This window comes from Dendrobates tinctorius, unplaced genomic scaffold (assembly GCF_039654945.1).
Source record: "Dendrobates tinctorius isolate UK_male_01 unplaced genomic scaffold, ASM3965494v1 ptg000009l, whole genome shotgun sequence".
In the NCBI taxonomy this organism is placed as follows: Eukaryota; Metazoa; Chordata; class Amphibia; order Anura; family Dendrobatidae; genus Dendrobates; species Dendrobates tinctorius.
The window spans coordinates 22,034,444-22,060,064 of NW_027361677.1; the positions used below are offsets into that span (position 1 = coordinate 22,034,444).

The 25,621-nt window shown below is 43.5% G+C and overlaps 1 protein-coding gene across 3 annotated transcripts in view; it reads left to right on the forward strand.

Moving 5' to 3' along the window:
- WWP2 (WW domain containing E3 ubiquitin protein ligase 2) overlaps positions 1-25,621 on the forward strand; it is a 51,414-nt gene that overhangs the window by 20,973 nt on the left and 4,820 nt on the right. For all 3 annotated transcript variants that reach the window (XM_073584358.1, XM_073584365.1, XM_073584374.1), the window contains exons 7-21: positions 8,074-8,163; positions 8,275-8,449; positions 12,060-12,114; positions 17,353-17,434; positions 17,532-17,660; positions 17,828-17,912; positions 19,408-19,479; positions 20,704-20,792; positions 21,980-22,139; positions 22,221-22,354; positions 23,665-23,805; positions 23,901-24,021; positions 24,100-24,204; positions 24,493-24,589; positions 25,117-25,189. In XM_073584358.1, the coding sequence (XP_073440459.1) occupies positions 8,074-8,163; positions 8,275-8,449; positions 12,060-12,114; positions 17,353-17,434; positions 17,532-17,660; positions 17,828-17,912; positions 19,408-19,479; positions 20,704-20,792; positions 21,980-22,139; positions 22,221-22,354; positions 23,665-23,805; positions 23,901-24,021; positions 24,100-24,204; positions 24,493-24,589; positions 25,117-25,189 (1,608 nt within the window). The remainder of the gene's footprint in view (positions 1-8,073; positions 8,164-8,274; positions 8,450-12,059; positions 12,115-17,352; positions 17,435-17,531; positions 17,661-17,827; positions 17,913-19,407; positions 19,480-20,703; positions 20,793-21,979; positions 22,140-22,220; positions 22,355-23,664; positions 23,806-23,900; positions 24,022-24,099; positions 24,205-24,492; positions 24,590-25,116; positions 25,190-25,621) is intronic.

The window sequence follows — 25,621 nt, forward strand, 5'->3', positions numbered from 1 at the left end:
ACAATGACGTTACATAGGACCACCAATATTACTATTAGCTATAAGCAACATTTGCTATGGGCACCTTAATTCATTGTAGTTCTCTGCTGGGACTTGTAGTTCCACAAGAGCTCCAAGGCAGTGTATCGGCTACTGATGCCTCTCCGCCTTGCACAAGGGGGGTCAGGATTTTGCTGCTCAGTGGGTCTTTGTACCGTGGCTGTTTGTTTGTGTGACAAGGGCGCTGTCTTTTGTACAAAGAGGGGTTAATTGGCATCTCGGGAGCGCCTGTTTGTTTGGGCGGTGAGGTCAGAGGCTGGGAGCAGTGTCACTCACAGGTAATTAGGGTTGCGCTCTCACAGGCTCTTTATGTGTCCTGTGTAAAGGGGCTCTGTTCTCCACACGCGGCTTTTCCTGCCCAAAACTCCTGGAAAACTTCTGCATCAACTGTGAAAACCCCCATTATGCCATTTAGGGCTCAGGGTCGGCCCTCTTTATGCAGAGCATAGGATGCTTCAAGGGCAAATGTAATCGACTTTGATTTTAAAATGACTCATTTGAAGCAAATAAAGCAATTATGACATCATTTTTTTTAAATTTTTTTATTAATGCCAAAACATGTACCATCTAACATTTGGGCATTAAAGGGATTTTTTTTTAGGTTATTTCATAGAGCTTTTCTCTTAATAAAATTAGTTGTTTTTTTTTCTCATTCGTCATATTATTAATTATCCTTTCTTTGTGACATTAGTTTTTAAAGGGGTTTTCCACTTTTCAGGGTTTTCAGACTTCATCAGCCACCACTGTGATAAAATAATAAAATCATATGCTAGTCACCCTCCCCAGGTCCAGCACCTGCTCTCTACCCGCTACAACAGACTTCACCTCTGTAGCCAATCAGTGGCTTGTGCCATCTACATAGGTGGAGCTGCCAGAGTCAGTGATTGTCTGCAGTTCGGATGTCACCGCCGCAACCAATACACAGAGACCAGAGCAGCTGTGGCCAATAGAGGTCAAACCTTGAATGTGGAAAATCCCTTTAAAGGGTTGTCATGTCATCTTCTAGTCCTTGTAAATATAAGCAATTTTGCAATTTATTGCTTATTAAAATTTACAGCCGTTCTTGAGATGGTAACACTTTCCTTTTGTTTACCACTCGTTGCCTAGGAGACAGACCACCGCTGCTGTTTCACTTGTAAGCTCTGCACTGAAATTGGACGGGATTAGGAGGCTCGAGCGATCCTGGTCAGCTTCAAAACAGTGCTTACAAGGTCAATATAAAAGAGCCTGTAAGCTCTGTACATGTTCTGCTGTCTAGCAGCGGTGGTCGGTCTCCTAAACAACGAACTGTAAACAAAAAGAAAAGTGTTAATATCTCAAGAACGACTGGGAATTTTAATAAACCGAAAATTGCAAAATTGCTTGTATTTACAAGGGCTATCCTACAATACCCATTCATGAAAATGGATATTAACCCTTTAAGGGACAGCTTAAATGACCCCATTCACTATAATGGGTACGAATGCTATCCTTGAAAAACACAGCTAGCCCTCGTATGCAAAAAACAGACAACTAAATGATCCCTACGAAAGCTGGATGGCATCCCTCATGGGAGCATTAAAGGGATTATTGGTTGTCATCGTGTTCTGTGTGCCTTAGTGCCCCAGAGGAAGCCCCCCCGTGATTGCATTTGGGTCTGATGGGGTATATACAGTTGTGGCCAAAAGTATTGACACCCCTGCAATTCTGTCAGATAATACTCAGTTTCTTCCTGAAAATGATTGCAAACACAAATTCTTTGGTATTATTATCTTCATTTAATTTGTCTTAAATGAAAAAACACCAAAGAGAATGAAGCAAAAAGCAACACTGATCATTTCACACAAAACTCCAAAAATGGGCCAGACAAAGTATTAGCACCCTCAGCCTAATACTTGGTTGCACAACCTTTAGCCAAAATAACTGCGACCAACCGCTTCCGGTAACCATCAATGAGTTTCTTACAATGCTCTGCTGGAATTTTAAACCATTCTTCTTTGGCAAACTGCTCCAGGTCCCTGATATTTGAAGGGTGCCTTCTCCAAACTGCCATTTTTAGATCTCTCCACAGGTGTTCTATGGGATTCAGGTCTGGACTCATTGCTGGCCACCTTAGAAGTCTCCAGTGCTTTCTCTCAAACCATTTTCTAGTGCTTTTTGAAGTGTGTTTTGGGTCATTGTCCTGCTGGAAGACCCATGTCCTCTGAGGGAGACCCAGCTTTCTCACACTGGGCCCTACATTATGCTGCAAAATTTGTTGGTAGTCTTCAGACTTCATAATGCCATGCACACGGTCAAGCAGTCCAGTGCCAGAGGCAGCAAAGCAACCCCAAAACATCAGGGAACCTCCGCCTTGTTTGACTGTAGGGACAGTGTTCTTTTCTTTGAATGCCTCTTTTTTTCTCCTGTAAACTCTATGTTGATGCCTTTGCCCAAAAAGCTCTACTTTTGTCTCATCTGACCAGAGAACATTCTTCCAAAACGTTTTAGGCTTTTTCATGTAAGTTTTGGCAAACTCCAGCCTGGCTTTTTTATGTCTCGGGGTAAGAAGTGGGGTCTTCCTGGGTCTCCTACCATACAGTCCCTTTTCATTCAGACGCCGACGGATAGTACGGGTTGACACTGTTGTACCCTCGGACTGCAGGGCAGCTTGAACTTGTTTGGATGTTAGTCGAGGTTCTTTATCCAACATCCGCACAATCTTGCGTTGAAATCTCTTGTCAATTTTTCATTTCCGTCCACATCTAGGGAGGTTAGCCACAGTGCCATGGGCTTTAACCCCTTCACCCCCAAGGGTGGTTTGCACGTTCATGAGCGGGCCAATTTTTACAATTCTGACCACTGTCCCTTTATGAGGTCATAACTCTGGAACGCTTCCATGGATCCCGGTGATTCTGACATTGTTTTCTCATGACATATTGTACTTCATGTTAGTGGTAAAATTTAATTCAAATAACTTGCGTTTATTTGTGAGAAAAACGGAAATTTGGCGAAAATTTTGAAAATTTTGCAATTTTCCAACTTTGAATTTTTATGCCCTTAAATCACAGAGATACGGCACACAAAAAACTTGATAACTAACATTTCCCACATGTTTACTTTACATCAGCACAATTTTGGAACTAAAATTTTTTTTTGTTAGGAAGTTATAAGGGTTAAAAGTTGACCAGCGATTTCTCATTTTTACAACACCATTTTATTTTTTAGGACCACATCACATTTGAAGCCACTTTGAGGGGTCTATATGATAGAAAATACCCAAAAGTGACACCATTCTAAAAACTGTACCCCTTAAGGTGCTCAAAACCACATTCAAGAAGTTTATTAACCCTTTAGGTGCGTCACAGGAATTTTTTTGAATATTTAAAAAAAAAAATGAACATCTAACTTTTTTCACAAAAAAAATACTTCAGGTTCAATTTTTTTTATTTTACCAAGGGTAACAGGAGAAATTGGACTGCAAAAGTTATTGTGCAATTTGTCCTGAGTACGCTGATACCTGATATGTGGGGGGAACGACTGTTTCGGCGCATGGCAGAGCTCAGAATGGAAGGAGCGCCGTTTGACTTTTTCAATGCAAAATTGGCTGGAATTCAGATCGGACGCCATATCACATTTGGAGAGTCCCTGATGTACCTAAACAGTGGAAACCCCCTACAAGTGACCCCATTTTGGAAACTAGACCCCCCCAAGGAACTTATCTAGATATGTGGTGAGAACTTTGAACCCACAAGGGCTTTACAGAAGTTTATAACGTACAGCGGTACAATTAAAAAAAAATATTTTTTCCACAAAAATGATCTTTTCACCCCAATTTTTATTTTCCCAAGGGTAACAGGACCCTAAAAGTTATTGTGCAATTTGTCCTGAGTACGCTGATACCCCACATGTGGGGGTAAACCACTATTTGGGCGCATGGCAGAGCTCGGAAGGGAAGCAGCGCCATTTGACGTTTTTGGCTGGAATTGAGATCGGACACCATGTCGTGATTGGAAAACCCCGATGTACCTAAACAGTGGAAACCCCCCACAAATGACACCATTTTGTAAACTAGACCCACCCAAGGAACTTATCTAGATGTGTGGTGAGCACTTTGAACCCCCCAGTGCTTCACAGAAGTTTATAACGCCCGGGCATGAAAATAAAAAATTCGTATTTTTTTCCACAAACATGATCTTTTAGTCACCATTTTTTTATTTTCCCAAGGGTACCAGGAGAAATTGGACCCCAAAAGTTGTTGTCCAATTTGTCCTGAGTATGCTGATACCCCATATGTGGGAGAAAACTACTGTATGGGCACTCGTCGGGGCCCGGAAGGGAAGTAGTGACGTTTTGGAATGCAGACTTTGATGGAATGGTCTGCAGGTGTCATGCTGCCTTTGGAGAGCCCCTAATGTACCTAAACAGTGGAAACCCCCCACAAATGACCCCATTTTGAAAACTAGACCCCCTAAGGAACTTATCTAGATGTGAGGTGAGCACTTTGAACCCCCAAGTGCTCCACAGAAGTTTATAACGCTCGGACGTGAAAATAAAAAAATCATTTTTTTCCACAAAAATGATATTTTTGCCCCCAATTTTTTATTTTCCTAAGGGTAACAGGAGAAATTGGACCCCAAAAATTGTCTTGCAATTTGTCCTGAGTAGGCTGATACCCTACATGTGGGGGTAAAACACTGTTTGGGCGCATGGCAGAGCTTGGAAGGGAAGGAGCACCATTTGACTTTTTCAACTCAGAATTGGCTGGAATTGAGATCAGACGCCATGTTGCATTTGGAGAGCCCCTGATGTGCCCAAACAGTGGAAACCCCCAATTCTAACTCCAACCCTAACCCCAACACACCCCTAACCCTAATCTCAGCCCTAACCCTAGCCCTAATGGAAAAATGGAAATAAATACATTTTTTTTTTGTTTTATTATTTTTCCCTAACTAAGGGGGTGATAACGGGGGGTTTGATTTACTATTTATGGCTGTTTTTATGTTTGGCAGCTGTCGCACGCTAAAAGACGCTTTTATTGTAAAAATAGTTTTTGCATCATCACATATTGAGAGCTATAATTTTTCCGTATTTTGACCCACCGAGTCATGTGAGGTCTTATTTTTTGCGGGACGAGTTGACGTTTTTATTGGTACCATTTTCGGGCACGTGACATTTTTTGATCGCTTTTTATTCCGATTTTTGGGACGCAGAATGAACAAAAACCAGCGTTTCATGAATTTCTTTTGGGGGGGTGCGTTTACACCGTTCCGCGTGCGGTAAAATTGATAAAGCGGTTTTATTCTTCGGGTCAGTACGGTTACAGCGATACCTCATTTAGGTCGTTTTTTTATGTTTTGTCGGTTTTATGCAATGAAAACTATTTTATATAAAAAATAATTATTTTTGCATCGCTTTATTCTGCGAGCTATAACTTTTTTTTATTTTTTCGCTGATGATGCTGTGTGGCGGCTCGTTTTTTGCGGGACAAGATGACGTTTTCAGCGGTACCATGGATATTTATATGCGTCTTTTTGATCGCGCGTTATTACACTTTTTGTTTGGCGGTTTGATAAATCATTATTTTTTGGTTCGTTTTTTATTTTTTAAGGGGTTCGCTAAAGGGGTTAACTAATGGGACAGTTTTATAGGGCGGGTCGTTACGGACGCGGGGGAATATTTTAATTTTTTTTTTCTAATTTATTTGGCGATTTTTTTTTTTTTTTTTTTTTTTTTTTTTTTTTTAAATTATTTTATCACTTTTTTTTTTTTTTTCTTTATTAAATAGTCCCAGGTGGGACATCACTGTCCTGTGACAGATCGCTGATCTGTCACATCACAGATCACTGTGACAGATCAGCGATCTGTCACAGGCAGTGCTGCAGGCTTCCTCATGCCTGTGCTCTGCGGGCAGTGAGGAAGCCAGCTTCCTGCAGGCCCCCGAAGGCCCCTGTCGCCATCTTGGATTCGGGGGCCTGCAGGAAAGGAGCCCCCCCCCGCAGCAGTGCTGCACATTGCGCTGCCGTGGGGGGCTCAGGGAAGCATGGAGGGAGCCCCCTCCCTGCCGATGCTTCCCCTTAACCCCCGGTACACCGCGATCATGTTTGATCGCGGTGTGCAAGGGGTTAACGTGTCGGGGGCGGTCCGTGACCGCCCCTGACACATTGTGCCGGGTGTCAGCTGTGATAATCAGCTGACACTCGGCCGTGATCAGCGGCGCTCACCACGTGAACGGGATAGTACGTCTGATGTCAGGAAGGGGTTAAACGTCTTGATGACACTGCGCACGGTAGACACAGGAACATTCAGGTCTTTGGAGATGGACTTGTAGCCTTTTTTTCGAACAGTGCCAATACTTTTGTCCACCCTCTTTTTTATGTTTGGTGTGGAATTATATACAATTTGGCTTTAGGACAATTGTTTTTGTGTTTTTTTCACTTAAGACAAATTAAATGAAGATAATAATAACAAAGAATTTGTGTTTGCAATAATTTTCAGGAAGAAACTGAGTATTATCTGACAGAATTGCAGGGGTGTCAATACTTTTGGCCACAACTGTAGGTTTACAGCAAATGTTGAGGACCTGCACTGGGTTCTCGTTTGCCATTCAAGAAAACAAGTTCGTTATGCCGCTCTTCACTTCCATAAGGTTTGGAGGGGGCAACCGAGACCCAGGGCGATGTGCCCTAGCGTAGTTATCGCCAGCACTCGTAAGTGTATCCCTGTCCCCTAAAATACATCTCGGCATTAATGTTCCTTTTTATACCAATGATTCAGGCCAACACCGAAAAAAAAAAAAATAGGGCGGCCATATTGAAGCCAATAGACCAAAAAATAGTCTGATTTGTGGCTGGTTATTTTGTCTCAAGGGCAGCATAGGTAAATAATAATGTGTCAGTCACATGAATGTCCTTGGCCAAAAGTCCTAGAACATAGACACAGACGTGTGAGATGAGCCAGGCAGAAGGTGGACGGGTAATGTGGAGCTCACAGACGGAAAGACAAGGTGGAATGGAAATGCAAACATTGGCTCCTTAGCAGCCATTTTTATTGCCTACCCCTTGCCTTTTTTTTTTTTTTGGTGGGGGGGGGGGGTGCATGTTGCTGATTGCATGTTCTGTGCTGCAACCCGAGCTTTGCGTGCGTCCTGGAGGCAGCGAGCGGCATGTTATGAGTGCACTGGGTGCAAAGTCTTTCTTTTCTTCTGCTCACTTGGCCGCCATTCATTTTTCTGTCTCTTACAAAGACACTCTGTCCGTGGCTCTGGCGCAGAGGCAGCGGTTTCCTTCTGCAGTTTAGAGAGGCTCCTTGGCAGAGTAATGGAAGCCTTGTGCCCTGACTGTACAGAAACTGGGCAGAGCTGCTGTGCCCACACGACAGCACCACCCCGGCAGCTCCCGGAGAGAATAGCCATGTGTGCAAAGCGGCCAGCCGAGCGCACCATTTGTTTGCATACTCTGTGCTGTTGTGGATTTTATTTCCACTTCAAAGCAACACATTAATGCCGTACCTGTCCCGGTAACTGTATAGGAAGCAGAAAGTACATTAATCAAAGCCGAAAGCCGCTGCCAAGCAGACAAAGAGCTTGCAGTCTGTACGGCCGGGACGTGGCACGGCTCAGATGTCGGTGCCAGTTTTACTGGATGTGATGCAGGCACGGGTATGACACCATTTCCAGCCACGGGCGCAGACGCTCACCAGGTTACACTCGCCTTGGCAATCTTCCTGTCATTTGTTTATATGCAGTTTTTATTTTGCAGGTGGCCCCGGGCCTTGACAAATAACGTGAGAATCATTGAGCACATTTGTCTATAGGTTATGAAAAATAAAAAAATATATATTTTCAGCCTCCATAACGCACATAGCACAGCAATGCATCATTCTTGCACTGGTGACAGATAATTTAAGGGGCTGCATGATGGATTTTGGGCTAATGGGCCATAAAGTAAAGAAAAAAAAAAATGGCAGCGTGGTATTTCCTCACTATGGGGTCAGTTCCCAAATGCAGACTAGATCTTATCACCTTCATAGCTTCCATTTTTGTTTCCCATTTTTTTTTTTTTACATTCCAATTAGATGGGAACAGAGACAATTGAGCAATGGCCGAGTGTATTACGTGGACCATAACACAAAGACCACCACTTGGGAGAGACCTCTACCTCCTGGGTAAGAGCCCACCGCTCCCAGGAAATTGCTTGGCTCGCATCCGTTATATATATATTGTGTGTGTGTGTATATATATGCTTGTTTTATATATTGGCCATCATTTCTTTGTAGATGGGAGAAGAGGGTGGATAATCGTGGTAGATACTACTACGTGGACCATAACACTCGCACAACCACGTGGCAGAGGCCCACCGCCGAATATGTCCGCAATTACGAACAGTGGCAAACGCAGAGGAACCAGCTACAGGGGGCAATGCAACAGCTTAGCCAACGCTACCTATACCAGGTGAGTGGGGGGTGGAAGTCGCCGAATATGGATGACCCAACTACCTGTAGTGCCGAATGTTTATCAAATAGTTAGAAAGTTCTGTTTTCGGAATCGGTAGGAGTCCCAGTGGTCGGTCCCCACTCCAATATGCAAATTTTAATAATGGGAATTATTCTTTAATAATAAAACTCTGTTCACACTGGGTTATCTCCACATTTCACCATTGCATTGTTTACACACCATTGGAGTCTCTATATTTTAATGACACTCGTTGGCCTCCATTATACAATGTTTCCATTGTTTTTGATGTGTACAGTGATGTAATCTACTGCACTACTCTACCCATCAGTCTATAAAGTCAAAGCCCGGTTTCACTCGCCCAACATGCCGGACGTGTGAAATGTTTTTTTTTTTCCACTCTCCCTTTGTACAGCTGATTGGGAAGGGTCATTTTGCAAACTCCCCCCAACCACCACCTTTCCCAGTGATAAGATGCCAATCATTGCTCATATAATTATAAAATACTGTGGGTTACGAGCAGTGATTCAGCTGATCGCTGAGGAAGGTGGCGGTTATAGGGTCCTCAATAGAAGGACCCCCAATATACAGTATATATCATGCTTAATATGCATGGTTTATTTTTTTACTTTAGCGCTTCTAGTGGACATACAAGGCATAGCAGCATAAGAAACCTGTCTGCCCCATTATAGTCAATAGGGGTTCTTTTGTGACAGATCTGCCATCTGGGAAAAATTATTTTTCTTTTTCTGTAATGGAACAGTAAAAATGAATTCTGAACATAGCTGTCACCAAATTACTTAGAAATTTTTAGAAAGATCGACTTTTCTTCCAAACGTCCTAAAAAGGGGCTATCAGTGTATGTGTGTGTGTATATATATATATATATATATATATATATATATATATATATATATATATATATACAGTGCCTACAAGTAGTATTCAACCCCCTGCAGATTTAGCAGGTTTACACATTCGGAATTAACTTGGCATTGTGACATTTGGACTGTAGATCAGCCTGGAAGTGTGAAATGCACTGCAGCAAAAAAGAATGTTATTTCTTTGTTTAATTTTTCTTTAAATTGTGAAAAGTTTATTCAGAGGGTCATTTATTATTCAACCCCTCAAACCACCAGAATTCTGTTTGGTTCCCCTAAAGTATTAAGAAGTATTTCAGGCACAAAGAACAATGAGCTTCACATGTTTGGATTAATTATCTCTTTTTTCAGCCTTTTCTGACTATTTAAGACCCTCCCCAAACTTGTGAACAGCACTCATACATGGTCAACATGGGAAAGACAAAGGAGCATTCCGAGGCCATCAGAGACAAGATCGTGGAGGGTCACAAGGCTGGCAAGGGGTACAAAACCCTTTCCAAGGAGTTGGGCCTACCTGTCTCCACTGTTGGGAGCATCATCCGGAAGTGGAAGGCTTATGGAACTACTGTTAGCCTTCCACGGCCTGGACAGCCTTTGAAAGTTTCCTCCCGTGCCGAGGCCAGGCTTGTCCGAAGAGTCAAGGCTAACCCAAGGACAACAAGGAAGGAGCTCTGGGAAGATCTCATGGCAGTGGGGACATTGGTTTCAGTCAATACCATAAGTAACGTACTCCACCGCAATGGTCTCCGTTCCAGACGAGCCCGTAAGGTACCTTTACTTTCAAAGCGTCATGTCAAGGCTCGTCTACAGTTTGCTCATGATCACTTGGAGGACTCTGAGACAGACTGGTTCAAGGTTCTCTGGTCTGATGAGACCAAGATCGAGATCTTTGGTGCCAACCACACACGTGACGTTTGGAGACTGGATGGCACTGCATACGACCCCAAGAATACCATCCCTACAGTCAAGCATGGTGGTGGCAGCTTCATGCTGTGGGGCTGTTTCTCAGCCAAGGGGCCTGGCCATCTGGTCCGCATCCATGGGAAGATGGATAGCACGGCCTACCTGGAGATTTTGGCCAAGAACCTCCGCTCCTCCATCAAGGATCTTAAGATGGGTCGTCATTTCATCTTCCAACAAGACAACGACCCAAAGCACACAGCCAACAAAACCAAGGCCTGGTTCAAGAGGCAAAAAATGAAGGTGTTGGAGTGGCCTAGTCAGTCTCCTGACCTTAACCCAATTGAAAACTTGTGGAAGGAGCTCAAGATTAAAGTCCACATGAGACACCCAAAGAACCTAGATAACTTGGAGAAGATCTGCATGGAGGAGTGGGCCAAGATAACTCCAGAGACCTGTGCCGGCCTGATCAGGTCTTATAAAAGACGATTATTAGCTGTAATTGCAAACAAGGGTTATTCCACAAAATATTAAACCTAGGGGTTGAATAATAATTGACCCACACTTGTATGTTTAAAATTGATTAAAATTTAACTGAGCAACATAACTTTTTGGTTTGTAAGATTTATGCATCTGTTAATAAATCCTGCTCTTGTGTGAAGTTTGAAGGCTTTAACTTATTTGCATCTTATCAAACCTGCTAAATCTGCAGGGGGTTGAATACTACTTGTAGGCACTGTATGTGTATGTATATATATATATATATATATATATATACACACACACACACACATATATACAGGGCTCCGACTCAACACAACTTTGTGTGTGTATAATATAAATAAATATATTTAATGTGTGTGTGAATGAAAACATATATATGTTTGCCCTAACGCCTTGTGCAGAGATCTACCTAAATTTTACTAATTTGAATGAAGTGTCCACTTTTGGGAACTCTCTTTGGAAGCCCCTTTTAGAGGATGTTTAGCAAAAAAAAAAAAGATATATATTATGATTATTTTATAATTATTTTTTCTATATAATTTTCCCCCTGAATTGCTGGCAACAAATGCTGGCTATGTGACACGGGTTGGAAACACATGCATCATACAGAGATTATTTTTTTTATTTTTCATCCGCAGGCTATAGAAAGGTCCAACAATTCCCTGTTTCATCAGAATAAGAATACACATAGACATTACATGTGTTTTCACAACTGTTCTTGTATTTCTGCGGGATCCATTCAGGAGGTTGATACAAAACTCCCCACATTGGAGCCCAGTCCTGATTCCCTGGGGTCTTCTGAGCCGGTCAGAGGGGGAGCTATATAAACATTAGCAATCCGCACGCCCCCACTGCACCTCCCAGCAATTTCACACCCCCCTTACACACCTCCTCCTTCCCTCTAAGCATCCCCTCACTGCCGAAAAAGAAAGGTGCATTGTAAGCCAGGATCTAGAGGAAGGGGGGAGCAGCCTGTGCCTATAAGTTGCTGAATATTTCTTCAGTTTGGGCTACTCTTAAACACCGCTCTGCCAAAGGACGGGCTTGGTTGGGAGGGGAGGAGGTGAGAGGGGCTCTGCTTGGAAGGGGGGCCAGGATCCGAGCCCAAAAGCCGGGAAGAGCTGGGCGTTTACTGGTGGCTTGTGGGAATGATTTCATTTGAAAGGCCTGCAATATTTTCCCCACTGGTTTGAGAGCCCGTCGGACATGAGTCCAGCTGGGGACGTCTGCCGAGCACATGGCACCTCCGCCGTCCCGTCCCGCGACCTGCTCACTTACCTGTCTACCTCTCCTCACTCTCTACCTTGCTGTCTCTCTGTTTGCAGTCTCCAGCCTCCGCTCCGGACAATGACCCACTTGGACCTCTACCCAATGGATGGGGTAAGTGATTACACACTTTTTTCTTTTTTGGCTCATCAAAAATATGAGTGATTACTCATGAAATATCCAGCAAGAGGATTTGGAAATTGGAACGCAAATGAAAACCCATTTACAACATGGGTTGCACCAAAAGGAAAAAAAATAGTGTGAATTGGACCAGCATGGGTTCTGTGAAATCAAAGAGTTTTCAAAACTTTAAAGGGTAACTAAACTTTTAAAGATTTTTTTTTTTTCGACCGTACCTGTGTAATAGTGTTGCTCGGGCCCTGGACCCCCATATATTGTCAAACAAGGGGCAGAAGTGCTCACTTACCTTCAGAGTATTGGACGGCTCAGAGAGTCTGTACAACACTCTGCTGGCGCTCAAGGATAAGCCGAGCACTTCAGCTCTCTAATGTGAACGATCAGTGGGGGTCTCTGGATCAAGACCCCTACTGTTTCACTATTTAAATGCAAATGTTATTTTAGGAAAATTTAATATAAAATCACTTTCCTTTCCCTCTTTTTCCAGCCCACTCTTAAGGGTGTGTGTAGTACCAGAATTGTAGGGGCGTGCATTGGTCCAGGGGGGGCGTAAGTGGCTTAATTTAGAGACTTTTCTTACTAGAGTGGAATTTTCCATATCCCACATCTTTTGGATGTTTTTTAAGAATATATGTGCAATTGGTGTTCAGTCTGTAGCAAAATTTTTTTTTTTTTTTTTTTTTTTTAAATGGTACCTTTACCATAGAAGAATAGAGTAAAGAATTTGAATAGAATGCTTAGTGCATTCCTATAAGGCGCACACATGTATCATTGTATGTGCACTTAGAACCTGGGATTGTGAGGAAATCCTCAGTGAACCATATGACAAAGAGCCCTTAAATCGGAGGGGAGATGCAGCTTCCGAACAAGCAGCTTGGCACGTGCTCGAGAGAGAGCGGCCGCGGTTTTTTTTTACTTTGGAAAACTGATAAAAGGTAATTGCTGTGCACAGAAGGACGACATCCTGCCAAAAAGCTCCGGAGCGGAGTTATGTAGAAGTTTAGAAACATTTTGGTCCTGTCTGAGACCTTTTAAGTAGGACCCCGAGGCGCAGCTGCACTCAAAGTAATTGTTTATTCCTTGGCTGCAGTTCAACCTGCACCTGCTCTAAAGCGAAAAAAGAGCGAGGCGCGGAGGAGGAGGTGCACGGCTCATCTGCGTCTTTTATCAGCCTTTTTAATTTTCAACTCAATATTTTTTTTACTTTTTTAATACAGCTCCTAAAGAAATGGAAGTATTCACTGCTCGGGCACTTTTTTTGCAAAGCTTGCCTATCCTTTTGCTGCAGTGTGTTAATAAATATGGGGCCTGCTTTTCTGACTTGGCGTCACTTATATTTTGCGTAAACGTTTGCATAGTGTGAATCAGGTTTGCACCTTGGTGTTGGCATCGGATGTTGTGTTCCTTCGGGTATTCTCCTGCTCTTGGTTGTGGATTTTGGAGGTGTAGGACTAGGACACTAGCAAGGTATAAATTTGTATAGAGGTGACATAAGAATCAAATAAGTATTAAAAGAGGGGGCATGGATGCCGTTCCTGTCTGTCTCCCCTGAGGGTTCCTTGTAGACAGGCTGGAGTCCCCGTGGCGTTATTTGCTGTCCTGGGTGTGGCCGGTTCTTTTCTAGCCCCGTCATTGCTTCCATATAGACTGTGATATTAAATTGGACCATTTAGATCCACAAAATCCTTTGCATTCGGAGCGAAGGGAGTGAGCTCCGGTTGTACTGCAAGACCAAAACTCAAAAAGCCTTAAGTACCAAATTATCCAGGGGGAAACCATTTCATGGTGAAATAATGTGTGTGTGACCAGAAAAAGTGAGTTTATCCAAAACTTCATAATTTCCAGAGGGTTTTGTGATCGGACTCTCTTGGAATCAGCGCTCTCTTGTATTACAGAAATGGATATTCAGTTTTTAACATTTTTTATTTAGTGGCAACAAAATGTGGCTGGTACTTTGTCTTTACTTTTGAAGATGTGAGAACTAGTATATATTATTTATTAGTGTTACACCAACATAACCGAATATGAGATCTGCCTACAGATATGTCTGTATATTCTCTATATCTGTATCTCACGCGCCTCTGTTTCTGCAGCACTCTACAGAGAATTCTGTCCCTCACTCTCTTGTCTCCCTCACTCTCTTGTCTCCCTCACTCTCTTGTCTCCCTCTCTCTCTTGTCTCCCTCTCTCTCTTGTCTCCCTCTCTCTCTTGTCTCCCTCTCTCTCTTGTCTCCCTCTCTCTCTTGTCTCCCTCTCTCTCTTGTCTCCCTCTCTCTCTTGTCTCCCTCTCTCTCTTGTCTCCCTCTCTCTCTTGTCTCCCTCTCTCTCTTGTCTCCCTCTCTCTCTTGTCTCCCTCTCTCTCTTGTCTCTCTCTCTGTCTCCCTCTCTCTCTTGTCTCCCTCTCTCTCTTGTCTCCCTCTCTCTCTGTCTCCCTCTCTCTCTTGTCTCCCTCTCTCTCTTGTCTCCCTCACTCACTCTCTTGTCTCCCTCACTCACTCTGTTGTCTCCCTCACTCACTCTGTTGTCTCCCTCACTCTCTATCTCTGTATATATTTCTCACTTTTTATCTTTTTCTCTTTTTATCGCTCTTTATCTCTTTTTATTTCTCTATCATTATCTCTTTTTATCTCTCTTTATCTTTATCTCTCTCTTTATCTCTCTCATTTGTCCTATCAATCTCCTATCATTTGTTATGTCGTTGTGTCGCCCGCTCTCTCACTGTCGTTCATTCTCGCTGTCTATCAGTTTCTGTCTTTTATGTCTCCATATTATTTAGGTATAATATGTGCCTATTTTTTTGCCCACCCAAATACTTGCTTGTTTCTGACTCGTTTTGGGAATTTTCCATGAGATCTCGCCACACATGGAAGTAATTCCACCGGGATTTTTCATTCCGCCTAAATCCTATGATTCTAGATGGAGGGGGAACTGTCTAGCAGAGATGCTCCCAGATATGGAGCTTTGATCTCCTCTTATGGTACGGTACGCTCAGACGTTAAGACCTGTAGGATTTGCCACTGTGACAAGTCCTGGGTTTCTGCGGCAGCATCATGGCGGCTTCTGTTTGAGCCCGGGCCAACATTAAGCTTTCCCTCTTGAGAACGTCGACACTCAGCGCCTGCCTTAAAGGCGGCTCTGTCTGAGGCGGGAGCGCAGGAGCCCTGCACAGGAAGCCGTGGCTGTGCTGAAGAACAGTGGAGCTGTGTGATACTTTCTATGGACCTTACCAGAAATCTGTTCTTGCGGCCTTTGGAGTTTATATAGGTGTTCTATGAGGAGCAGCTGGTCCCTCGCCCCCGGGAGCCCATAACTTCATACAGTAAAGCCAAGTCCAGTGATGAAATCAGTCCTGTGCTTGTTTATGCATCTGCACGGCGGGACTAAACGACCAGATTACACCACCGTATCCACCTCTGGGGAAATTAGCGGGGAAGATGCCATGTCTGGTTGGCAGACCACAGAGGTATGTATATATAGCAAGAGTGAGGTCAGCAAAACTGACATAATGGTGTGCAATTAGCAAAAACTTGGACGCAAACTGCGCTCTGTGTCATAATGCAGCCCGCCATCGATTCACCACGGTGGCCTGCAATCAATTGCTCTGAGACTGCAACTCCCATCATCGCACGGTTAGAGGATGCAGAATGTTTTTCTGATGTGTCTCAGTCTAGTAGAGGCTAAAGTATTTTGGCTGTACCCCATTATGCCAGTGATGGCGACGTTTGGACACGTTGGGATTCAATATGCCTGATCCAAGGCAAAATGTCCATCATCTTTCACAGAATCGGAAAAGATCAAATCCAAATTAATTCTATAAACGATCGAACAACGGACACCTAACTGATCTAACGGACCGTACGAGCGATAAAGTAGGCATTACATGCCTGTTCTCTTATTCTGTTTTTATGTTGGTGGCGCTGGATGAGTCTTACGGCCATTTATCTATTCACTAAACATGCACACAAACAACAAGTTTATGGGGGGGTCTTCTCTCATCCGACATTGGAAAGAAATTCAGGGAGTGAAAAACATCGCCCATGTGAACAGCCCCATTGATTTGACATTGGTCCAAGTTCTCTCCGTTTTTTTTTTCCACGGACGATACTCGGGCCGCAACTACTGTCGTGTGAGTGAGCTGATAGAAATCTATATATATGACTGGCTGTAGCCATTTACAAGACATACCATTGTAGCCAGTTCCAAGATTTTGTCCAATTTTTTTTCTTTGCTGCGCACATCTTTTTTTTATGCATGTTTATTCTACGGTAATGAGAGCCCTTTATGACGCTTATTGTGGGGGAAACAATATATATAACACATACCTTTCCAATATTCTGTCCTTCACATTATGTCTGAAAAGGGTTGAGCAATGCAGTAGACCCTGAATAAAAGGGCACCTGTCAGCACATTCTTACATATGGAAGTAGTGGTGTTTGTCCCCCAGTGATCCCTTTTTTTTTAAAAGATCCGATGTCAAAGTTATGAAAAATGTAATGTAGAAACAATATACAAATCAGGATGGAAGTGCACTGGGGGAGTGTCAGTGCACTTAGACTGCTTCATTAAAGTGCATTGACACGCTCCCAGTGCACTTACAGCAAGGTTTGCTTTTCCTTTAAAAGTCTCATAGCTGGCACATCAGATCCCTTAAAAAGAGAATTGGGGGACATATCTCCACTTCTATATGTATAAACCCGCTGACAGGTTTCCTGTAATATTCAGCGGGAGGGATGTCGTCTCCGCTGATATGACCGCTATAATCTGATCACCGATGTGCACTAATATCGCTCTCTAAGAGAACCATGCTTTAATTAATATTAACCATTTTGACAAATCATTATGTCCTGTAGAAAGGGAAACGGACTAAACTTTTTTTTTTTTTTTTTTGCAAATATGTATATATTTTTTTGCCTTTTAATTTCGAACTGTTTGGTAGGGGGTCCGGATCCTGGGGGCTCAAAATACCGCTGAGGCAAGAGCGCACAGTGCACAGCAAGTCTTTTGTGTGTGCGCTTCTGAGCTCAGCTGTCTTTGGAGGGGGAGGTCTCTGCACCCGGACCCCAACAATCTGAAAGGAATTAAAGGTCCAATATAAAATATACAGAAATGTGTGCAAGACGTTGAGTTACTCTTCAGCAATTTCTTCATCTCCTATTTGACAGAAGTGTCTTTATGATGGAATAAATGTCGTTCTCACGCTCCTTTCTCTTTCAGAGAAGAGACAAGATAACGGGAGAGTGTATTACGTGAATCACAACACGCGTACCACGCAATGGGAAGACCCGCGGACACAGGGGTGAGCACTCAATCTATGGTCGTAGCAGTACGGTGACTTGGGGTGCACCATGGGTTAGTATTGGAGAATCTTTGACCCGTCTTCATCTCCTTTGCAGCATGATCCAAGAACCAGCGCTTCCTCCTGGGTGGGAAATGAAGTATACGAATGAAGGCATCAGATACTTTGTAGATCATAACAATCGCGCCACAACCTTCAAAGATCCAAGACCTGGTTTTGACTCTGGGTAGGTGTAAGATGCTTGTCCTGATATAACAAGGCAAAGCCAATATCCTAGTAAAGACCCCATACACCTTAGACTATTACCAGTGGAACCTGATGGGTTTCGCCTGACCGTCTAATGTGTATGAGGGCCCCCTGATTAAATTCATAACCTAAAATGATCTCTCACAGGGTGAAACCAGGAGGCTCACCAGGAGCGTACGATAGAAGCCGAAGCTTCCGCTGGAAGTACCATCAGTTCCGGTTCTTATGTCATGTGAGTTTTTAAAATGTTGCCTTGTGAAAATTCCATGCAGTTGTCAATAACCCACAAATTTCCGAACCCATTTCCCCTGCCCCAATAAATCTCACCCACTTTCTTTCTACTATAGTCATTATACCAGATATGTTATAGCCAATATGAACTTGGCCTTTAAAGGCTACGTACACCTTCGTGCAGAGGTATTTTGTATTGTTCATTTGCTTCCTAACTACAAAATTAAGATACTAAATAGTATTCATTTTTATTTATAATTTTGCTGCTGCAGAGCATCTGTCAATCCTTTATCTAGCTGAGTGTGCTGCAAAAATATTACAAATCCATGATGGCTCTCTCTTCTCACCCTTCCTTTGCTTAGAGATAGCAGCAGAAAGATGTTTGTAAGCCAATTTCCAAAGTCAAGAGAGGGGACAAAGCTTCTACACTCTCAGGGAGGGCAGAGAAAAAATGGGTTATAAATAAGAAAGAATGTGAATGGTTAGGAAATAAGTTGGAGAATAGAAGCTGTGGTGATAAATGAGCTCAATAGACAGCAGTACCCTAGACACACACACTTTATATCCAGCCTATATTACGGTAAGAAACACCCAAAACTCGCATCCAACCTATATTACTGGGGGAGACACACAGACCTCACATTCAGCCTATATTCCAGGGAGAGAGACACAGACCTCACATTCAGCCTAGATTACTGGGAGAGAGGCACGGACCTCGCATCCAGCCTATATTACTGGGAGAGACACACAGACCTCACATCCAGCCTATATTACTGGGAGAGACACACAGACCTCACATCCAGCCTATATTACTGGGAGAGACACACAAACCTCACATCCAGCCTATATTACTGGGAGAGACACACAGACCTCACATCCAGCCTATATTACTGGGAGAGACACAGACCTCACATCCAGCCTATATTACTGGGAGACAGACAGAGCTCACATCCAGCCTATATTACTGGGAGACAGACAGAGCTCATATCCAGCCTATATTACTGGGGGAGAGACACAGACCTCACATGAAGCCTATATTACTGGGAGAGACACACAGACCTCACATCCAGCCTATATTACTGGGAGAGACCCATAGATTTCACATCCAGCCTATATTACTGGGAGAGACACACAGACCTCACATCCAGCCTATATTACTGGGATAGACACACATACCTCACATCCAGCCTATATTACTGGGAGAGACACACAGACCTCCCATTCAGCCTATAATACTGGTATAGACACACAGACCTCACATCCAGCTTGTATTACTGAGAGGGACACTCCCACAAAAAGAAAACTTGAAATGTTGATAAGGTTGTAAACTGTATTTCAGGGTTTATGATAAATATGATTGAAGGAATGAAAATTGTACCATTAAACTTAACACAATTGTATTATCTAACAGTAACAACAACCATATGTAAAAACTATTTTTTCCATGTCAAAGGTGTCCATAGCATTTAATTTCATATCGCGCTCATTATCTTTAGTCAAACACACTCCCGAGCCACGTGAAGATCAGCGTATCCAGGCAGACGTTATTCGAGGACTCCTTCCAGCAGGTAACATGAGACAATATGACAATATACAAAGGAGGTGATTTAACTATACCATCTGTGAAATTTAGTGTATGGAGCCCAGGATTAGTTTTTCATGCATCAGGGTCACGTTGTAACCAGACCCACCCAGACACGTTGGCTGAAGCTCTTGGCTCACAGTGCAAACCTAACGGGATGGATCTGTAGCTTTCATATGTTTGTTTTTTTTTGGGGGGGGGGACAAAGCAAGACTATGGGTTATAAGCCGTGCCACTAAGAAACTAACACACAAAAAAAGTTATCTCCTCCTATGCTGACTATATCCAGCCTATGATTGCTGCAATGTAAGTGTTAAATTATAGTGCTAGTACATCATTGTGGACCAAAGGAGTCACCATAGTTAACTCCTGGTTGTCATACCCTACAGCTACATCACCATCATTTCTGCCAGACCGACCTTTATCTAATGCGTGTTCAGATACCCAATCACTTCCCCGACAGCAGATATTAGATAATTTTTAATTTTAACATTCATAGACCATTGTAAAGAGATTTTCAAAGTGCGAAGAGGGGACAAAGCTGTAGAAACTGTTCTGCTAAATAGACAGCAGTAACCTGGACATACAACCAGTTCATATCCAGCCTATATTACGGGCAGAGACACACACAACTCATATCCAGCCTATATTACTGGGAGACAGACATAGACCTCACATCCACTATATTACTGGGAGAGAGAGGCATAGACCTCACATTGAGCCTATATTACTGGGAGAGAGCGGCATAGACCTCACATTCAGCCTACATTACTGGAAGAGAGAGGCACAGACCTCACATCCAGCCTATATTACTGGGAGAGAGAGGCATAGACCTCACATCCAGCCTATACTACTGGGAGAGAGAAACACAGACCTAACATCCAGCCTATATTACTGGGGGAAAGAGACATAGATCTCACATCCAGCCTATATTACTGAGAGACACACAGACCTCACATCCAGCCTATATTACTGGGAGAGACACAAAGCTAGGAAATAAGCTGCCACCAGAGATACCAGACAGCAGCTTCCTCCTCTCTCCTCATACATGCAAGCATGGCCAGACTTGCATATATATCAGGGGGAATGGGGGGTTGTCGGCTGGACAAACGTTTGTCTTACAACTATATAAGGTGTACAGCTAGTGGAGAAAAGCCATTGACCTGTGGTATAATAATGTTGCAAGTAACTGGTATGATCATTACCTTAGATCATGAACATGAAGCCATATGATCTCCGACGCCGTCTGTACATCATAATGCGTGGAGAGGAAGGCTTGGACTATGGAGGAATCGCCAGGTTGGTAGAGATTAAAGATTTTAATGTGCATAACTCTATGTAATCTGACATATAGATGTAGTACCTGCAAGCTTATGTATCATATTATAAGAAGAAAATACCTTCTCTACTGTATATCTAGAAGTAAATGAACCATCACTATTGAATGGGTCACTCAGTGATCTTATATTGGGAGTGGAGAGATGCATGTAATGCATTACGGATACAGTTACTGATCCAGTTGTGGCCTGAGGAGTCCATTACACAGGTCATGTTATAATTAATAGTACTTTACATGAGACTCCGTGGGCATCATACCTGCCTCATCAACTCTACGTGGGAGGGCATGACATTAGACTAAAGGGCATTTACATTTCCTGGTTTTGTGGTGGTAAATCTTATCCAGTCGGTGGTCATTTAATAGCCTGTTTACACAGGCGGCCGCAGTTCAGTTGTGCACTGAATGATCAGTAACAGATGGTTCAGTGTGCAGAGGCTGACATTTTTTCTCAGCAGCGCAGGTTCTTTTTACACAGGACCAAGTGCTTCCGAAAACTACGATCTTCTGTGCAAACCAAAAGATCATTTCACACGACAAACCAGCATTGCAGCCTGTTTACACTGCACGATTATAGCCAACAGAGCCTTCCTAGGAACAATAATCGTGCAGTTGGACCTTTGGTCACATACATCTATTTCCATCACTTGTGTGCTATGTTTAGCTATATCTTTTTAGGTGTTTTTCTCCTTGGTACTTTTGGGTTTTCTCTGCCTTCAGTCCTTCACCTTGACGTTATTATGCATTGTTGTTTCTTCTGGTCCGTGGTTCTCATGTCTGCATCCACCTAATGCCTTGACCTGAATTCTTGCATCCTACCTACTCTTTTAGACTGTTGTGTCCTCCGCGGTTCCTTGGCTCCTGGCTCCTCTCTCTCTCTGTGTCCTCCCAGTGGTTTTACCCTATGGTAGGTTACGTCATGCTGTTCTACCACAGGGTAGAACCACGGACAGGATATGGGAAGCTCTCAACATGTAGCCGACCACCCTTGATCCTTTAGCCTGTTCTCTCTGTTGCTGCGTGATCCTACAACCCTTTATGGATTAACAAGTGGGAGTGATAATTCAGTTAGTAATGATGTCGGCCACGTTCTTCTTCTATACTTGCCGCCTTCACTCTTCTTCCACACATCCTCTGTATCTTTCTTCAGGGAGTGGTTCTTCCTACTGTCCCATGAGGTGCTGAACCCCATGTACTGTCTGTTTGAATATGCCGGGAAAAATAACTACTGCTTACAGATAAACCCAGCCTCGTCCATCAACCCCGACCACCTCACCTACTTCCGATTCATCGGCCGTTTTATAGCTATGGTAAGTGGGGAAAGCTTGCTAGCTGTAATGCCGTCCCATGTATGTTCTTAAAAATAAATTCTGCAATAATGTCTTCTTCAGGCTCTTTACCATGGGAAGTTCATAGATACAGGATTCACTTTACCGTTCTACAAGAGGATGCTAAACAAGAAGCCGACATTGAAAGACCTGGAATCCATCGACCCGGAATTCTACAATTCCATCATGTGGATAAAGTAAGTGCCCAGGAGCAGTGATCATGTTGCCTTTGTGCCCTCCGTAGGCGCGATGTGCTACCAGCTGATGTATTCTTATGTTTTACGACATGCTGTGTCATGGAAGTATTCGCATATGTCACCTATGTGTTATTACAATTACCTTTGTGGCCATCTGAGACATAAGTGAAGATCAAACCTCAGTGGTGCCAATTATATTAAAGGTCTTAAAATAGTATTTCCATCCTATAAAGTAATGGCATGTCAATCATGTCATAATTTTTGGGGGGTCCGAACTCTGAGTCTCTTAGGCTAGTTTCACATTAGCGTTTACGGCCGCAGCGTCGGGCTGCGCACGGCCGCCGCTAAGCCCTGCCCCTGCTGCACCTCCGCCGGTATCTCCGCCTACGGACGCATGACGCTGCATGCGTCCTGCGTCCCCTATCTTTAGCACTGGGGACGCAGGCCGTGCGCAGTATGTGCTTGGCGTCGCATGTGTCCTTTTGACGCTGCGCTGACCAGCGCCAAACGCAACAGGTTGCAATTTGGTGCGCTCGGCGCAGCGTCAAAAGGACGCATGCGCCGCCAAACGCATACTGCGCACGGCCTGCGTCCACAGTGCTAAAGATAGGGGACGCATGCAGCGTCATGCGTCCGTAGGCGGAGCTACCGGCTGAGGCGCGGCAGGGGGCAGGGCTTAGCGGCGGCCGTGCGCAGCCCGACGCTGCGGCCGTAAACACTAATGTGAAACTAGCCTTACGGATTCTGAAAAGGAAGGATCTTCAGCACTTAATTATGGATCCCATACACACTAGTCCAAAGTCAGGTGAAATGAATGATGTCAAGCAAAATGAACGAACGCCGCCAGGTTTGGTAAAATGGTCAATCAATTAACTATTGTAATCGTTTAAAAAAAAAAAGTCGATTGGATTTTTTTAAGATCGGTGATCTGTGCCAACTGCATCATAAAAGGAAAGAAAAGTCCATATAGTTTGGGAAAAATGATTTCTAGGCCCATTTTTTTATCAGATATGAATAGGGCCGGTTGACGTTCACCGCAAAGTTGGATGGCTGGAAAATCAGCGCCACAGCGTAGGGCTCTCTAAGAATCATAAGCTAATGATCTGTCTTAGTAATAAAGTGATGGGAATACCCCTTTAATTTCATACCTGTTGCCCGGTCCAGTAGCCGTTCATGCTGCCCTCCTTTTCACCCCACTTTCCTATGAGCTACAATATCGCTATTATTAACTCCTGCATTTGTAGTATCAGCAATCTTCAATGCCAGACTTTCATCTTGGGTTTCTTTTCAATTCTTTTTTTTTCCGGTAGAGAAAATAACTTGGAAGAATGTGACTTGGAGCTTTATTTTGTGCAAGATATGGAGATCTTAGGGGAGGTGACATCTCATAAACTGAAAGAAGGTGGCGAGAACATCAGAGTAACCGAGGAGAACAAGGAAGAATTTATCACGTATGTCTGCTGGATATCTACTGCTCCTTTATCAGTCGTTGGGTCGGACAATTTACTAGCTGTTTACCACGTCTTTTATGTCTCTTGTCACTCAGGCTTCTTACCGACTGGAGATTCACTCGTGGAGTGGAGGAGCAGACCAACGCTTTTCTAGATGGCTTCAATGAAGTTGCTCCTTTGGAATGGTTGCGATACTTTGATGAGAAGGAGCTGGAGGTGTGAGATCCGACTAATCATCTATGTGTATTATATTGATGGTTGTACCCGGGTCTAAGCTTTCATTCGGTGTTTCAGCTGATGCTTTGTGGGATGCAGGAGATTGATCTGAATGACTGGCAGAAAAACACCATCTATCGGCACTACACCAAGAATAGCAAACAAGTCCAGTGGTTCTGGCAGGTAGGATGCTTCCCTTGACTCTTTCTGGGCAGCTGCTTGGGTGGCCATCTACTACTGAAGGCCATCTATGTGGCCACTGATGAGTGAAGCGAACAGCAGACAAAGTGGCACAATGGTTTCTTAGTGCCAAAACGCTCAGCTGGTGGCATATTAGGAAAGCACAATCAAGAACACACAGACTTTTGAGGTTGCAGCTCTGTGGCCCTTTTATAACTTTTTGTGATTTTGGCCATTGATTGGGTACGTTCCCCACAAGCATCTTTACATGGTTCTTCTGCTCATTTGCAGATGGTAAAAGAGATGGACAATGAGAAACGGATCCGGCTTCTGCAGTTTGTGACGGGCACGTGCCGACTTCCCGTTGGAGGATTCTCAGAACTGATAGGTTAGTGTTCATTTTTCTAATAATATCATCGTATCAGATCTTTTCTTTACCCGAGAAGATATCTAGGCACACCTTAAAATGCCCATACCTATTGTAAGTATACGACCACCATCATCTATGTCGTAAATGGTTTGATATTGATGTGTTAGTGGGATGAAGCTCTATGGTTCATTAGAATCATTCTAGCATTTGTCACATTTTAAAGCAGAATTTCCAGCCATTTAATATGGCCAAAATGCTTGATGGGTGTGGGCCTCACTTCTAGGACCCTCGCTTTTTGGGAGAACGTGTTCCTTTGTCTCATTATTGGAGTCTACACTCTCCATAGCTGTGAAGGACTGGTGGCTGCACTTCCCTTCCTCAGCTTCCACCTTATCTTAGAAATGCATATAAAGGGAAAACCTCTTCTAAGGATACATCCCTTTATAAGTCATTTACTAAGGTCTTATTGATAGACCCATTTGTTTTTTGTTTTTTTAGGTTTCCTCACCTTCCCATGACTTCACCATGCTGGTTATATTTTACAGGTAGCAACGGACATCAGAAGTTCTGCATTGACAAGGTTGGGAAAGACACTTGGCTTCCTCGAAGTCATACCTGGTAAGAGTTAACACGGCTATCTTACATTAAATGCTGAAACCAAATCATTTTTATTCAGGATGCTCTCATGTCTAATATCTCTAGCTTTCATTAAAGGGGTTGTGCAGGGAAAATAATGTATTACCTATCTGCAGGGTGGGCTGGGACCCTTGCTGATCGTCAGAAGTGGTCTAACATGGCATGGCAGTGCACATGCCCAACAGCTAATCCATTCATTCCCTACGGCGCTGTGCTCCACTTTCTCTGGCAACCCTAGCGGTGGTCGAGTGTGTACACTGCCCTAATTCTACCCTGGATAACTGGGCACCCTTCTGCCGATCGGTGCATGTCTGCACCAATCAGTAAGTCATCACCTACCCCACAAATTTTCCCCACATCCCCTTTAACCACTTTTTATCATACCATTTTTCCTACTGATTCCTTGGACTGTAA